Source organism: Cyrtonyx montezumae, unplaced genomic scaffold, assembly GCF_038088225.1.
Source record: "Cyrtonyx montezumae isolate F1298 unplaced genomic scaffold, pur_monq_1.0 scaffold_2, whole genome shotgun sequence".
Classification (NCBI taxonomy): Eukaryota; Metazoa; Chordata; class Aves; order Galliformes; family Odontophoridae; genus Cyrtonyx; species Cyrtonyx montezumae.
The window spans coordinates 46,995,005-47,011,290 of record NW_027071936.1 but is presented as its reverse complement, the minus strand read 5'-3'; the positions used below and the strand labels follow the sequence as shown (position 1 = coordinate 47,011,290).

The following is a 16,286-nucleotide window of genomic DNA, read 5'->3' as shown; positions in this document are numbered from 1 at the left end:
TGCTGGTAATGCTCAAGGAACTACTGTGCTAACGGATCATCCTGACGGTTGTTGCTGCCTCAGTGGCTTATGACTTTTTTTTTTTTCTGAAAGAGAAAAACTCTTATGAGAGTTATGAACTCTTTTTTTTTTTTTTTTTTTCTGAAAGAGTGGTCAGGCACTGGAATGGCCTGCCTAGGGAGGTGGTTGAGGCACCATCCCTAGCGCTGTTCAAGAAGCGTTTAGATGAGGTGCTAAGGGATTTGATTTAGTAGTTGGGTAGGGATAGTGATAGGAGGATGCTTGGACTAGATGATCTTGTAGGTCCTTTCCAACCTTATGAACCTATGACTTGGAAGCAGAAGGTGAGAGGCGTTTTCCTATCTTTTTTTTCACAACCAATGTTGTCCTGAGCTGCATCTTTGGGAGCCTGAGGTTTGTCTTTATTTTTAATTTTCTTGACTGAGTAATCTGCTTGAGGTTCACTTCACTTTTTCTGCAGACAAATGGGATGGGTCTTTTCTCCCTCCTCTACTTATTCCCAGCTGTATTTCAGAGTAATCTTGCTTGATGCTCTTCACTTGGCACGTGAGCTGTGACAGCACTGCAACTATGAGGTGCATCTGCATGGGGCAGAGTGCCATCAGTTTTATTAAAATGACATTTCTCTTTGGGGAAAGTGTATACATCAATTCACCTTGATAGTGGCCTCAGCAAAGACTGCCTTGGCAAAGAATTTACAGATAATAACCAGTAGCTTTGCAAGCCTTTAAAGTCCTGACACCACAGACATCGGTTCACTTGCTGCTTATTCTCAAAATAAATATTTTGTGTTTGGCTGGTGGAGGGGTTTGAGTCTTGTTTATGTGGAATCAGGGAAACCTGTTCTCAGATTGCATTACTGCAAAGTATCCTGACAACATTTAAGAATATTCTGCTTTCTAAAAGCAAGATTTTTGCTTTAGTTTGGGTAATGTGGAACTCTATGAAGAGTCAGCTTTCTTCCACTAGCACTACTAGTTCTGTTTCAGTATGACTTCAAGAAATACATTTACATTTGCTCCGGAGGCCCCTCTGTGCTGGACCTCACAGTGGGCATGATGGTGTTAGACTCTCCTCAGAACCTGTTAGTCTGAGGCATAGGACCTCTGTTTGTGGTGACTGTTGCCTCTGTGGGCTTAGCAGCTCTCAGTTTTGGGGTACAAATAACATATCCTGAGAAAGCAGAATGAGAAGTGGCATCCTCCAGATGAGCTACCAGAATGCAAAATGTTAAGTCATTTGTCAGGGATTTATGGGCTGTCCTGGACAGATGCTGACTTGTGGCTGACTTGGAGCAGTTGGGGAGAGATGGTGAGCATCACCCATGCTGGGGAAAAGAGCTTGAGCTCAGGCTTGCTGGCTTAGTATTGGCTATTTCATGGCTGCCTGCTGGAATAGGAACACTTTATGTTCCATCTTTCTCCTCCTCAGCCAGTATGATACCATCCTCATTCTCTGCCACACTTTCTGTGAATGGGAAGAGGAAAGGGTGGAGGAAAATGGATGCCAAGCAAGTATTTCTTATCACTGGAGAACAGGCATGTAATTTGTCCTGAAAAAACATTATGAGAGCTAAAATATATATGGCTATTTTTTGGTATGTTAGAGTAGCTGAATTCCATTTGGTTCTCTTGTGTTTTTCCCTAGACAGGAATACTAATATATGTATATCTTTCCTCTATCACTAAATTTGCCTTGGCATTGTTACCCCTGTTCTGAACATTTAACCTGACTTCTAAGCCTTTGAGCATTTTCATAAATGCACATTGGAACAACCACAGCCTGCAGGGTAAATCAGATCTCTATAATCTCTTTAGGGTTATTTATTATAAAGCACTGGATTCTTGGAAACAAGTAACCAGTAGTCTTTGTGTTTGCGTTAGTGAAAATAAATAAGGTAAGTAAACTACTATAAATGCTTCTCTATGGTGTGCAAGTTGATAGGCTGACATGAGAATATGTGTATCTGCAGGGTTAGTGCCTAAAAACAAATAAATTCTATTGAAAACCTGAAAATGAAGAATAGTGTATTCCAGTGAAAGACAATTTCACAATTCATTACAAACTTTGCTATTTTTTAAATTATTATTATTTTTTGCAGTGGTTGCAGGACTGAGAGTTGTACAATCAACGACTGCAGAAATGCCATGTTCAAGTAACCTGGCGTCTTTTTGTGAAGATGTTGGAAATAATGCTTCAGACTTGAATGGAATGAGAACTTCAGAAGAAAAAGGAGCTGTTGAGAAAAGAACAATGACTCCGATTAAGAAGGAAGTCTGTCATGACTCTGTATACATAAACGCAGCAAGGATTTTTCAAGGCATTCATAATAAAAAGCCAAAGGCCAGAACGTTAGTGCAATATGGTGATGACTCAGTATCTCCCTTGCTGACTCTTACAGATGAGTATTCCCAGCGTTTATCTTATGAACTCGCTTTCAATGCTCTGAAATGTAAGTATGAAACTTTTTCAAGAACTGCTAGTAGAAATGATGTAGCAGAGAGAAGTATATAAGCAAAAACTACTTAGTTTCTGCCTGATGGCAGAGATCTGCATAATTTTTTGTAAATTAAGTACTAGTTTACTACTCCAATATTCCTCCAATACTTAAGTATATCTTAAGTGTTGGTTATGTTTTACAGAGTAAAGTATTTAAAATCTATACTTGTAAGGTAACGTAATTAGAACTGCTACTGTATGTGAGTATACTTTCCCTTAATTTTTATGATGTTCAAACTTTCAGGTTTTTCTCTAGTATTTTATAAATATTTGCTTTCCCTGCATGTAATTTATTATCTCAGTGTTTTATTCTTTCTTCTTCTTCTTTTTTATTTTTATTTTTATTTTTTTTTGCAGATCAAGATCTCCTTGAAGAAATACTGCTAGACAGTCATGTTTACCCATGTCATTCAATAGTAAGTGAGCACTTTATTAAGGAAATAGAAAATGTATTTTCTGTGTTTTTGCAGTTAGAATCTTTTCAGAGGGTTCTCACTATATGGCAACCTGAGATCAAAATATTCCTTTTTCAATAGCTGTCCATGCCACGAATCTCCAGTCTACTAGATGAGCTGCCAGTGAGATTCTGTGGCATTGCCCCTGGATGCTGGCTAAGCTAAGAAAGAAACTAGGAGAGAGAACCTTAATGCTTACTGCACTGTATTACTAGCTGTGTGATGTTGTCTATGAGCTAGGAACAGTCACATACAGGATACCAGCAATTATGGCCCTTGTCTAGGGAGTTTGGGTTCTGTCTGCTTCTTGAACAAGACAAGGTAGTTTTGTTTGCAGTGCTCCTAGGAGCATCCTAACCAGTCCTGCAGGTAAAGATCTTTCTGTGCTCTCTTTTTGTGAAGCTCTCTGTTGAATGTGCTGTGTGGCTTGTCCAGTTTTAGTGAGTACAAAGAGCGAGTACACAGACTGGGGCTTTTGAAGAAGCAAAGAGAAGTATTTTGGATTCTATTTCGGGTCCCCTTGTTTTTAAACTGAATAATGCTTTGGATAAATTAAAGAACAGCACTCTGTGCTTTCCATCCCATATGAGTCCCCTCATGAGTGGGCAGTGTAGAGTGAATGATATCAGACAAAAGAAAGCAATGAACCCAGATTTCACTTTCTGGGCAAACTGTGCTGTAGAAAGATCTAGAGATGGCAGAATAATCTGCTATTCCATCCAGTGGTGCCTTTGCTTTTTGAAAATTACAAGATAAATCTGAACTGATGTTAATTGCAGAGATTGATGTGAGCAGGCAAATCATCCAGCAGTAACATTTGATTTTCAGCTTGTTTTTGTAAAGGAGATGAGACTTAGGCAATCAAGTTTTGTGTTTGATGGTGTACCCCAGGTAACTTGAGTTTTCTAGCTTGTATCAGTCATACTTGTAAGAAGGTAAGATGTATCCAAGAGTAATGGAAGAGCTGGGGATTCTGGACTTCAAGTTAAATATTTAGACTCTGGGAAAGACATGTTGTTCTAAATGCTTACAATGTAACGGTTTGAGCTCATCAGTTACTATATTCAAAGAATCCTACCAGAGAAACTGATAGAAAAAATTGTTTCATGGGAGTTGCTCTGCCTCTTACAGGCAAAACTACTGCTTGATATGGACTTTTTTTTTTACCCATAAATAAGGCAAACTGTGCCAAGTTTTCTATCCAGTTGTTCTTCTGTTGCAGCCAGATGAATTAACCAGTCTGCTTCTTGTGATGCTTTATGACCTGCAAGACAGAAAGTTTGAAGTGCGAGTGATTTCTGATGAGGAGGAATCTATAGCAGAAGTTCAGCAAATAGAACAATTTCTATATAGGTACACGTGCAGATTTTTATAGCAGATGCTTCACCCCCCCCTCCCCCCCCCCCCCACCCCAATTTTGAATATTACAGGTACCTTCAATCTTGAAATCTTACAAAATTTACAAAATTCATTTTTATTTTTTTCATGAGAAAGGGATTTGAAGGGAAACTTTCATATTCCTTTTATAAGAAAAACATTGCTAACAACCTATATTGCAAATTATTTAAATAGAAATAGGTGGCTTATTCTGGAGTTTTAAAAACTGCTTTTATATAACTTTAGAAGAAATTAAACACTAAGTATTCATAAATACATCTACGCTCATTCATAAATTGCATAGTTTACTATACTTTTGATAAATACTCATCAGTCGCACAGAAGGCAGCAATGTGCATCATAAATGTTACACTCAAAAATGTGAATGTAATAGAGTCAAGTGCCAAAGGGCATGGAAAAATGTCCATTTATTTAGCAATAATGCTATTATGGAATTTTGTTAAATACATATTAAGTAATTAGAGGGGAAAAAAAGACAATAGGTTAAATACTTTAAGTAGAGTTCAATTATACATTTGGTAATACTGCTGGCATTTCTTAGACAACGTTGTATTGCTGCTAGATTTCATGAAAATCCGAGGTGCAAGGTGTTCCTGGAGGGTGGTCAGTAATATACCTTAACAACAATGGACTTTGTTTGTTTTGAAGTATCACACATTAAGATTAGGCATGAAGCTTTTGAGAAGAAAAGATCAGACAAGGTTTTGTTGTTACATGAAAATATCAGACTAAACAACTAATGGTGGAGGTCGGCTTTCTTTAGATGGTCATTCTGCATGTGCTTATATTTACATCATTGAATGCCCGGCAAAAATCTGATTATGTTCCATAGACTGCAGTTCCAAATCCATATTTTCTCTTCCCTCCACTTAAAATACATATAGTACAACTTTCTGAGATTTGTTCTGTATTCATCTGTTATGAATCCAGTCCTCCATATGCTCAGAGTAGTCTCAGCCATACTTCTCTACAGTGAAATGCATGTACCTGTATATTTTCTCTAGGAATTTGGAAAGTGAGGTCTTGCTGTTGGTTTCCAAGCAAGGGACTGTTCTAATAGAAATGCTGCCTGTGAGTAGTTGGTGCAACATTAATAACTTAGTAAACTTATGACTTTTTTAGGTTTAGGATCAAATTGGCAGCTGCGTTAGCAAGATGTCGTGTCAAATATAAAACTTTTTCAATTGAATACTTTCTACCAGAAACTATAAGGAAGCATGAACAAAGAGTTTCTGCCTTACCTCTGTGTGCTTGGATAAATACATTTAAGACCAGGTAACATCCTGAAAGTATCGTTGAATATTTTAGTTTATATGTATTTTATTGGATAGTTTGCTATGCTCTTTATTTTATGATGGAAAATAGAGAGTATGCCTTAAAAAGGAGGTGATATTTAAGGTTTCTTCCAATCTAAGCCCTTCTGTGTGTATTAGTGTAAGTAATAACATCGGCAAAGGGTGCTAAGACAGAAAACTTAAAGCCAGTGTTTGTTATGTAAAGATAGTGTGAACTAGTGATAATTCTTTTAATCATTACTCACTGTATCACTGAGTGTGTCACACTGCTGTTTCCAGCCTTGTACTCATGTGTTAACCACCAGATTACCTTGCTATCCATTTTGTTATACAGCTAATACATTTTATCATGTGTTCAGGAATTTTTAATACTCTTCTGTGTTCTGTGCTTATAGGTAGTTATGGTTTATTTAAGATAAAGTGTTGGACAGCAATTTCTCATTCTTAAGCTCAGATTGAGCTGAAAGCTACAGTGTTAACCGTGCCTTTAAAATACTACATAAGCTTATAGCACTGTCTAAAACTGCCTTGAACAAACAAGTTTGGTATATATACCTTTAAATTTTCATGATATTTGAATCGCAGACCTCAGCATTTATGCCCTTATTGTGATTATTATACATGAGAATTTATTATACATGAGAAATGCTAAAAAAGAAATGGTGAGAAATACTATCATTATTATACATGAGAATTATCCTTATTATACATGAGAATTACTTCAGACAGTAGTGGTTAAATTCATTGTTGAGCTGGGCTACATTGAAAGCAGTTGAAAGAACCTATTCTGTCAGTAAATTTGCCACAGGGTCTCCTGAGCACAAGGACATTTATATATCGGTGCTTTGAATCATTCTCTGGAGACATGTGCCTCTTCATCTGTGTTATCAGAATTGCTAACTTGTTTTGAACCAGAACTCTGAAGTCCTAAATAGTGTGATTTCCCCTCCTATGTTAGATCACACACACGCAAAATAGTAGTGCTGTCTATATAGGTGTTTTATACACAGATACAATATATGTTTTACACAGTCATAGGTGTAGGGGTACGTGTATGTATACCAGTGTAGAAATTAAAGAAATAAAAAGCAATGTCTGGGTCAATATCAATGTAAGTTAATGTGGCCTATGGAGGTGGTGTATATTTAATGGTCAGAACTGTATGTTAACAGCCTTCAAGATGTCTTCAGAGACTTGAAGAGTAAGGGATTCACTGAAGTTGAATCTGTGTCAGACTTCAAGGGTTACACTTACTGTCTGGACCAGCATTGCCACGATGTCTTGCTTTTCCCTTCCTCTCTTAAAGATGAACTGCTTAATTTAGATCTTTTTGCAGATGGCAAACTCTTACTACAGGTGAGTTGCTGCCACCCTTGAGTGAGTAATATGAATCTGCAAAACAAAATAATGCTTTACATTCAAATGAGGTCAGGTGCACGTGCCCTGTTACATCAGTCAGGCAGAAACATAATCTCAAAAGCTTTGGAACATTTTTAAAAATCGGAAGTTCAGAAACAGATTCACTTAAGATTAGCAAGAAAATATTGGTAATTCATAGCTACAGTTATGGTAATACAGTGTTATGCAATTAATTTTAAAACTGTCAAAGTAAACATGAAAAGTGGTTTAAAAGGTGGCTGTGCTTCTGAAGATGTGAGGAAAGTTTCTGTGCAACTCTGTATGTTATCTTCACTTAGAAGATGATAATATGCAAATAGTCACTTTATGTAGCTGAAGAGGGATACTACGAATATTTCTGATGAAATGATGATAAACACAACAGAATAACTCAGGTTGGAAGGGTCAGAATCACAGGAATCATAGAAAGGTTGAAGTTGGAAGGGACCTTTACAAATCCAGTTCTACCCAACCTGCTGTGGGCAGGGACACCTTCCACCAGATCACACTGCCCAAAGCCCTGCGTTTTAAATTATTCATATTTAGTGATTTTTGACTTAAGATGCTTGATTTGATGCTTAGTTTAGAAACCTAGACTGGTGCTCAGGGAAATCCAAAGAGTTGGTAACGTGTAATTCTTGTGTGTCATTGTATTACAGGATAAGTCTCGCAGCCTCGCTGTGCACTCTGTACAGGCACTGCTGAGTACGGATGGTGATGTTATTGTGGCTCACCTGGGCTCCCACCTCACTGTCGCCCATATGTCGGCACTGAGAAATCACAGCAGGTCCACAGTTTTTGTCTGTGGTGTAAAAACTTCTGCAAAAGAATCTGAACTGAGAGACTTGTTCAATCACATGGGATGTACAAGTATGTGTCGGAACAGTTGGTATGCGTAAGGCATTGTAATTTAGATTTTGATAGAGTTTGAGATAACTTTTTAAATAAATAGGTCATAAATCCACCAGAATTTAAAGATCTGAGGATCTGGGAGGGATCTCTGAGGATTTGGGAGGGTAGTAATAGATTATTTTTGTCACAGAGCAAACTGACAACTCTTTAGCTACAATCAAGCTCAACAAGGTTGCGGATAACCAGATTCCTGAAACGTTACAGTGAAGTACTCCACACAAGCAGTTCCCGTGTAGTGTCTGGGATCTGGAAACGTTGGCATCCATGTATCTGGTTTCTTCACTGTTGCTTTTCAAGTTGATTTTTACCCATTTCTGAGACTGCTAATCCAAATTTCATACATTTGTACAGTTTAGCCAGAGGATGTGATCAGAACGTACTGCTAACAAGAGCAGTAACCAATGAGCAGTCTCTTCAGTGGAAGATGCTAAGGCTTAATCCCTCAGTCTGCCTGCAATTCATGGGATGTTGGGGGGGGACTGGTGCAGCAGGCTGTAGTTCTGTGGAATTTTGTGTAACATTCCTGTTTCTTCAGCCCCATCACTTTAATCACTTTAAAATCAGGCAAGCTTGCTTTATGTAGAACTGCTGACTTTCTCTTTCCTCCCCCTCCCCCCCTTATTTTTTTTTTATTTCAGATATTCAATTGTTAAACGAAGACTTCACTGAGATTGCACCAAAAGATTCCAGATTTAAAAATGCTGAAGTTATTCTGTTGACACCACAGTGCTCTGGACTGGGTTTTAGCAATCCAATAGATTTTATTTTGACTGAACATGGAGGTAATTTCTGATACCACGGCTAATGCATGCTTTCTGGTAGAAACAGTATGTCAGGTATTGTGATCTGGATGCTATGGCTACTTTGATAAAATGTAGCCCTTTTATGACAGGCAAAACACAAAAAACATCCTTCTAAACTACTATAAAACATATATTAATGACTTGTATAATTCTCTGTGTGACGTGCAGATGAGAATAATGTATAATCAATTACATAGATTTTTCCACATCTTTATGAGCAGGAATGTATTTGTCCTACCTTATAATTCTCAATGAGAAAACAAAATCTTTGTGCGTCACTGAAGCATTTTGTAAAAGCAATTTCAAGTCAATGGTATGAAGTTTGAGGGTTATTCTGGGGGAGAAGAGTATAAACTGCCTTTCTTTAAAAGCACAAAGACAAAATCTGTCAGTGTATAAGTATATAAATAAGTATATAACTTTCTATTAATTATGCTCCTTTAGTGACTGTTTATAACAGCCTACTCCTTGTACAACTTTCATTGAAGAGAAACAAAGAAGAAGCAATAGTAAATAGAGGTAAACTTGACAAGGAAAGAATTGCTTAGGCACTTGTGGTATTGTAATCCATTAGGCCTGCCTTCTCACTGCACCAGGAACCATCAGGTCCGTTACCAAAGCTTTTTCTGCAAACTGAATGTTGAGACACCAATGGCAGCCATGTTAATAAGTGACATCTCTTTGCATTTAGATGCAGGATTGCTGAAGGACCTTTACCAAGGATCTGTGTCTAAGGATAAACTCTGTTCTCTTGCTGAAAGACAGCTGAATGAGTTGATGCATGCAATGAAATGTAAGTGACCTGACGGTCAGGTTTCTGAAGGCATTTTTTATACTGTCGATTTGATTGTACTACAACTGGTTTTTATACTGTTAAAAATACAGCACTTAGTCTATGAGTTGATAGAACAGTAAGTGTTCAACGAAAAAAACAACCATCTCATCAAGTTTAAGTGTTCTAGTATTGTGATGTTTACCAGCCATTAATACAACAGCCTTCAGGTTTGCATAGAGAACTGCCTGAGTTGGGCTCAGTTTTGGCTAGAAGTTGTAAATGTAGTCTATCTTCAAACTTCCACTTTCTTCTGCCCTTCCTTTATCAGACATGTGAAAAGCCAGCCCTGAATTTGTGCTGAAATCTGCCAATACTTGAAAAGATTTTAATTATTAAAAAACTTGTGTGAAGGAGAGCATACTTAATTGGTAAAAATGACATACAAGCCTCATTTTTATATTGTTTTTAGTCCTTACTAAATCACTGTGAGTCAAGAGTTTTAACGTTTGTAATCTTTTAAAATTTTATTTTGTAGTTGAAGTAAAATCTATTGTTTACTGCACTTCTTCCATTTACCAAGAAGAGAATGAACTAGTAGTGAAAAAAGCCCTGGAATCTAATGTGAAAGGGAAGAAATTAAAACAATTCAGGTATGGAACACCTAGTTTTGTCTATGGAAAACTTGAAGTGGCATAATTCTTACCCTAGACCAATCTGTGTCTTGTGTTAGATTAATATTTAATATCATCTTCAGCTGCCTCTAATTCCATTCTTGTTGATGTTAAGAAAGTACTAAGTTGGTTGATTACAGGATGTAGGTTGTAGGCCGTTACACTGCCAAAAGCACAGGAGAATAATACTGTAGTTCCAGATTATTTACTGTCTCAGACAAAATTAATTAGTTGTCCATTTTGGGGAAAGGTACTGTGGTTTAAGGCATCACTCAGTATATTTACATTTTATATGATTTAAATGGTAAATGTGAACTATGGCCAAACTAAATAAGTTTAAAAGAGATAAAAGAGAGATAAATATCACAGATACCAGTAAGATGCAGTACCATAGCATGCATCTTTTTTGCAAGTAGAGAAGAGCAGCCAGCTGGAAATTTAAGCTGGAAACTTAAGCTGGAAACTAAGCAATGTGGACTCAGGGCTTGTCTTGACAGTGATGCTGCACTGGTCTGAATGTGTCTGTGGCTTCCTATTATAAAGTATGTTTTATTTTAGGATTTGAAATTCTGTTGAGTCTGTCATGTCTATGAAGCATTTTACTGTATGGGTAAGGAAGTAGGAGGACCTTAGAGCACAAAGTTCTCTGAGTTACTTGAATGTAAATAGTACACTCATTCATTATTTATATAACAGAATTCATACTTCAGAAACAAAACTTTCTTTTTATATTTTCAGGAGCTTTGATCTTTTTTTTCCTTCGGGAAAAGTTCCCCTTTGTGTAAGACAAAAACAATGCCATAAATGAAAAACAGTGTGATCATGAAAAGCACAAGCTGTTTAAGTTCCATCTATTCCTTAACACGGTGCCATGTGAATTTCCCTTGAAATGTGGTAACAATTGACTAGAATAACACAGAACAGAGTGAAAAATTATGGAGTACAGCAGCTCTGAGGGAAAGAAGTCATGCTAATAAAATGTCCTGTGGGATCACTGTGGACATGCTTTTGTCCTGTGACACACTTCTTGGCCTTATGAGCAGAGTCACTGTGGCCTGTTTGTAACAGCTGGGAATTGCTGGAGCATGGGGAGAATGTGGGAATAGGCAACTTTCTTCTTTCTTTGTTGATACATCACAAAACTGTAAACTGAAAAAGCTGGAGCCCTGGTTGTTCAGCATTGCAAATAAGGTATTTAGCTTATGTATATTACTTATAAAGGGTGTATACTTACTGACTCAAAGTCAGCGCCTCTGTAATTTCTGTGTACTGCTGAGTGTTTTCAGAGTGCTCCCAAATTCCTGGACAACTCATTATCCAGCTACTGCAGACTCAGGGAAGAATGGAGTTCTTGAGATGCATTTATTATGTGGTGGTTAATGTAATTTAATGTAGAAAATTATAATATCTAAAAAGATTAATTTGCATATGCCTTGAATTGCCTTATTATATATATTTTTAAAGATAGCCTTTATAAAACTTATATTTGCAAGACGCACAAATCACTTCTAATAGATCTCTGATTACTTCCTTGTGTACTCATATTTCTTGGTTGTTTCTTTATTTTTGGCAGACCTATTCCTCCTATCTTTCCTAAGTGCTCCAATCCAGAGTCCTGCGCTGACCCTTTCTTCAAAATAGAACCATCAGAAGTTTCCAGTGGCTGTTTTCTGGCGATTATAGCAAGAGAGGTAAGAAAAATTGTCATTTTCCACAGAAATATATGTAAATGGAATACGTGAAAATAATTAAATAAATCTGGATGATTTTTAAGATTTCTTGAAGAGACCAAAGAATTGGTGAGAAAAGCTATAGCTTTTCTAGAAGTAATTTTAACTGAAATGTGCAGAATGTTTAAAAACTGTGTTCAGCATAAAACATGTACTTTCATTTTGGAGCAGTTGTGATCAGAGCAGTCTCTTCATCAAGGTCTGTGTGAGGAACATGTTGGAGGAGATATTGGTGTCAAACCCCAGAATAAGCTGCACTGCTTGTTGTTAGGATCGTTCTAAGTGGTGTCTAGTGAACTTATTGGTTAGGTCTGTATGTATCACCAGGATGTGCCAGTATGCAAGCAGGCAGCATCACCAGCAGGGATTAAGACTTTGTTATGATTTGTATATAATACATCATAGAATCACAGAATTGTAGGGGTCGGAAGGGATGTTTATCTATTAGAGATCATTGAGTCCAACTCTGCTGCCAAAGCAGCTCCCTAGCCCAGGCTGCACAGGTAGGCGTCCAGGTGGGCCTTGAATGTCTCCAGAGGACACTCCACCACCTCCCTGGGCAGCCTGTGCCAGTGCTCCATCACTGCATTGTGAAGGATAGAAATGTTTCCTTTCAAAGGCAAGTTATATGCAAATCTGAGCTGAAAGGCAGGGAGACTTTGCTGAGTAAACAGAAAAGGCTTGGTATGATTTCCTGAGGAAAGGCCTTAAAAGGATGGTTTGCATTTCTGAGTATCAAGCTTTTTATCTTGTGTCTGAGAAAAGTAGAACTTTTTCACCAAAAGGGGGGAGGGGTTTTGCAAGCCCATAATGTTTAAATAATAATGCTGTGTGCATGTTTGTCTACCACATTCTTTCTAATCATACACAGAAACACTTCTGGCTTCAGAAGCTGATTTGAATAATTTTTCAATGAAATTCTGTTGCACAGAACCAATTGCTCCGAACTGTATCGGTGGCCAAATTTAAGGTGACTCTGGAAATAAGTATTTGCTAATACTCTGTGTCCTAAGAAGTTTAACAGTGGTTTCTCTTTTTCAGCTAGTCATCCCTCTTCAGTGGTTGTAAACTGTTTCCTACCACACTGCTTCTCTTTCGGTGCTTGGCTGCTGTCCTAGTTTCTGGGTTAACCTTGCTTGAGTGTCCTCACTTGTTACAAGGCAGGGATTTTCATTATCATGTTCCTGATTATAGTGCTGTATTTTAGTAATTATTTCTGTCACATGCTATTACAGAGCAAGGCAACAGGAGAGGTGCTTTTTAAAATGTCCAGAACTCGTTTTTCCTGTTCTGGCCTGTAGAGGGCGAAGTCTCTAGAAGAGCAGGAGATCAGGCAGCACAGCACAGTCAGGTTCTTGCCTATTGAGCAAACAGCGATTCTGCCATAGCTTTCTCATGGAGTAGATTTTGAAAAATCTGGGCTTAAGAAATTGACTTATAGAGCTGTTTCTTAGGTTCATTATTGTTTCGTTTGAAATTTTCAGACATCTTCCAAAAGCACGGCTGCTACAGATATTTCGGCTCACACTGCAGCAACAATACCAGACAGCATTCTAGGAAAAGCAAAGGAAGAAAAGGAGCAAGGGAAAGTAACACAATGTGCAAGTGATACTGCTCGTACTGGCCTAGAGCCAAAGACTGCTGAGGTCTCTCACCGTGAAGCTGTATCTACCACGAATGCTGCAGCTGCAGTATCCAAGGCTGCGAGCAAACTGAAAAAAAAAGCCAACCAACCACCCAGTCCTGTTCAGCTGAAGAAACCTACCATCAAACCAGTTTCAGACACAGGTCTTTCTAAAGTGCAGAAGCACACATCTGTTGGCAAGGTGCACGAAAAGCAGACAAAAGCTAGAAAGGCACATTCAGAACATAGAAAAACACTCACAGTGAACATAGTGGAAATTATTTTTCCTCCAGTGCTATCACCACATGTACATCCTCAAGGAAACCAAGCCAGGATGCCAGCTCATATCTCTTTGCTCCAGTCCAGACAGAGGAATAGAAGTTTGAGGGATAGAGTACCTCCTCCATCTGAGTCTAAGGTGGTCAAAGAAACTGTGCTTAGAAATTATCGACCAAGGCTGTAATAATCTTTGAACTTTCCCTTAGCTTGTTTAAAAAGGTAAAGATTCCTATATGTACTTATTCATGAATGCAGATTGTGATATACCTTTATTCATTATAATCTTACTATGAGACTAATTCTGAGATATTTTCATGGTTAGCCATTTAAAGCTGAGCACTGCATTTTAAAGTAAATGTAGCTGATAGACATGGCTGATAGACAGGTGGGGGAGCAAGGTCAAAAAATAGTACAGCTTCTTGCTACAGGCTTTAAAATGACAAGTTAGAGTTTTCTTCTTTTCTCCCATAGATATGTATGAATCTATTTCAAATTGTTGTTTTAAGTGAGACTGCATTTAATAAATATTTGTTACTCTTTACAAGCGTTCGCTACTGTTTTTGTAAACTACCTCTTGGACTGTGACACAGAGACTAAACCTCACATCCAGCTTTAGAGCTAAGTGTGAATTTTGCTACAAACAGCTGGTCCAGTACACTTTTGAACCTATAAGCTTCCCAGTATTAACTCCTTTGCTTAAAAATATTATCAGTGGAAAGTATGTAAATTTATCACGACCATTCAGTATTTGTAGTAACCTCAGTCCGTACCATGGCTCTTTTCACCTCAGATGAGCTGCTGTTCTCGAAGAATATTGTTCTTATAAATACTGTAACTACTCAACTGAATAACAACTGAACATCAGCAGTCTGTCAATGTTCAGAAATCAGTTGTGGGAACCTAACTTGTTCTCTGTTGCTAACAAATGCAGAATAAATGTTAAGTATCTACGCTTGTCTTATAATCTCAGCACAGTATAAAAGGAACAGAGCCCTTTAATAAGCAACTTAGCATTAAATACGTGCAGTATAAATACACGAAGTAGTTCAGGAATTGTTAGCAACCATTTATAATAGCTGGTAAGAGTTGTAAGCATGCCTAGTGTCAGCAATATGATACAGAATCTTAAGGATTTAGACCCACTCAGAGAAAATGTTTTAACATCTTTTTCTTCTTCTCCACACCAGTCAACATAGCTGGATAAGCATTAGAAGAAGGGATGTATTACAACATTGACAGAGAAATGCTTCTTCATCAGATAAACATTAGTATTTCACTGAATCAGTGAAAATTTTTTTTCATGTTTTTAACTAGTTGCCTGTTGTACCGAAAGGTATCCCTCACCTGCAGTACACCTCTGTGCATAACCTATGCTCCTTAACTGCTCCTGTAAAAGGAAAAAATTCTGTTTCTGAACAAACTTACCTAGACCTGTTTGCTTGCAATGTATAGAACTGAAACAAAAAAACAAAAATCCCATGTTACTTCAAATCACCCTCAAGGAGGATTCCACATAATAGACAAAAGGAAGGGAAAGTAGTTTTAATATGGTCGTTAAGTGCCTGGAAGAAGCTTAATAGATTCTTAAATAAAAGAAGTAAACTTGAATATTATTAAAAATGAAGATTGGTGTCTCTTATTTACTAAATGTTGATTGATTAAATTACTTCACAATGAACCTGCATTTGACTAGTACAAGAAGCTCTGGGCTCACACATGTGATGTTCCACAGCTGGCCATTTCTCTTGTTTTGAGGGAACTGAGTCCTTGAGATATTACGAAGACCAAACGAGCTGTAAAGTTGATATCTTACCAAGAATATCAAAGAGCAAGCAGTGAAGATTTTAATTCTGCAGGTTACCAGCTTGTTTGGTGAGCATCAAACATCATCTGGTGGAAACATCTGGGACTGACTTCAAACAGCTTGTGGATAGAAGCCTGAATGCTCAAATAATAAACACTTTAAAAAAAAAAAAAGTGAAGTAAAACTGTACCATATATAACTAGTTCTCAGTAACCTAGGTAAGTATTTGTAATTTTCAACTAGAAACCACTGACTCAGCTTTCTAGATACATAAGGCTCTGTGGCTGTGCTACTGACTCTACACAGCCATCATATATTATTTCTCCCTCCCCTCAATCTGGAACAAGAAAAGTAATAATTTCCCAGTTCCACGGACCAGTAACAGTTGAGACAATCATTTTATGCAGCTAAATTTATTCTCAGAACAGAGTACATTTAAATGTGTAGAAGTGGACAACAGCAGAGAAAATTGCCCTTTTCAGCATCAATTGGGTGCTCTATGCAAGGCTGAGCTCTGCTAAAACCAGCGGCTGTGGATCCAAGTAAATCCAACTTAACTTAATTTTGCTGACTGTGCAGCACAAGTTTTTAGCAACATATGAATTAACTTGCCCAAGGAAGG

At 37.6% G+C, this 16,286-nt stretch overlaps 1 protein-coding gene across 1 annotated transcript; it reads left to right on the top strand.

Moving 5' to 3' along the window:
• The first annotated feature begins 2,163 nt into the window (after positions 1 to 2,163).
• Positions 2,164 to 14,071, top strand: NSUN7 (NOP2/Sun RNA methyltransferase family member 7). Its single transcript, XM_065736133.1, has 11 exons — positions 2,164 to 2,473; positions 2,878 to 2,936; positions 4,198 to 4,328; positions 5,496 to 5,648; positions 6,841 to 7,024; positions 7,726 to 7,936; positions 8,617 to 8,760; positions 9,473 to 9,574; positions 10,092 to 10,206; positions 11,801 to 11,918; positions 13,442 to 14,071. Exons 1-11 carry the CDS (start codon positions 2,164 to 2,166, stop codon positions 14,042 to 14,044), a joined length of 2,130 nt encoding a protein of 709 aa, XP_065592205.1. The 3' UTR covers positions 14,045 to 14,071.
• The last annotated feature ends 2,215 nt before the right edge of the window (positions 14,072 to 16,286 follow it).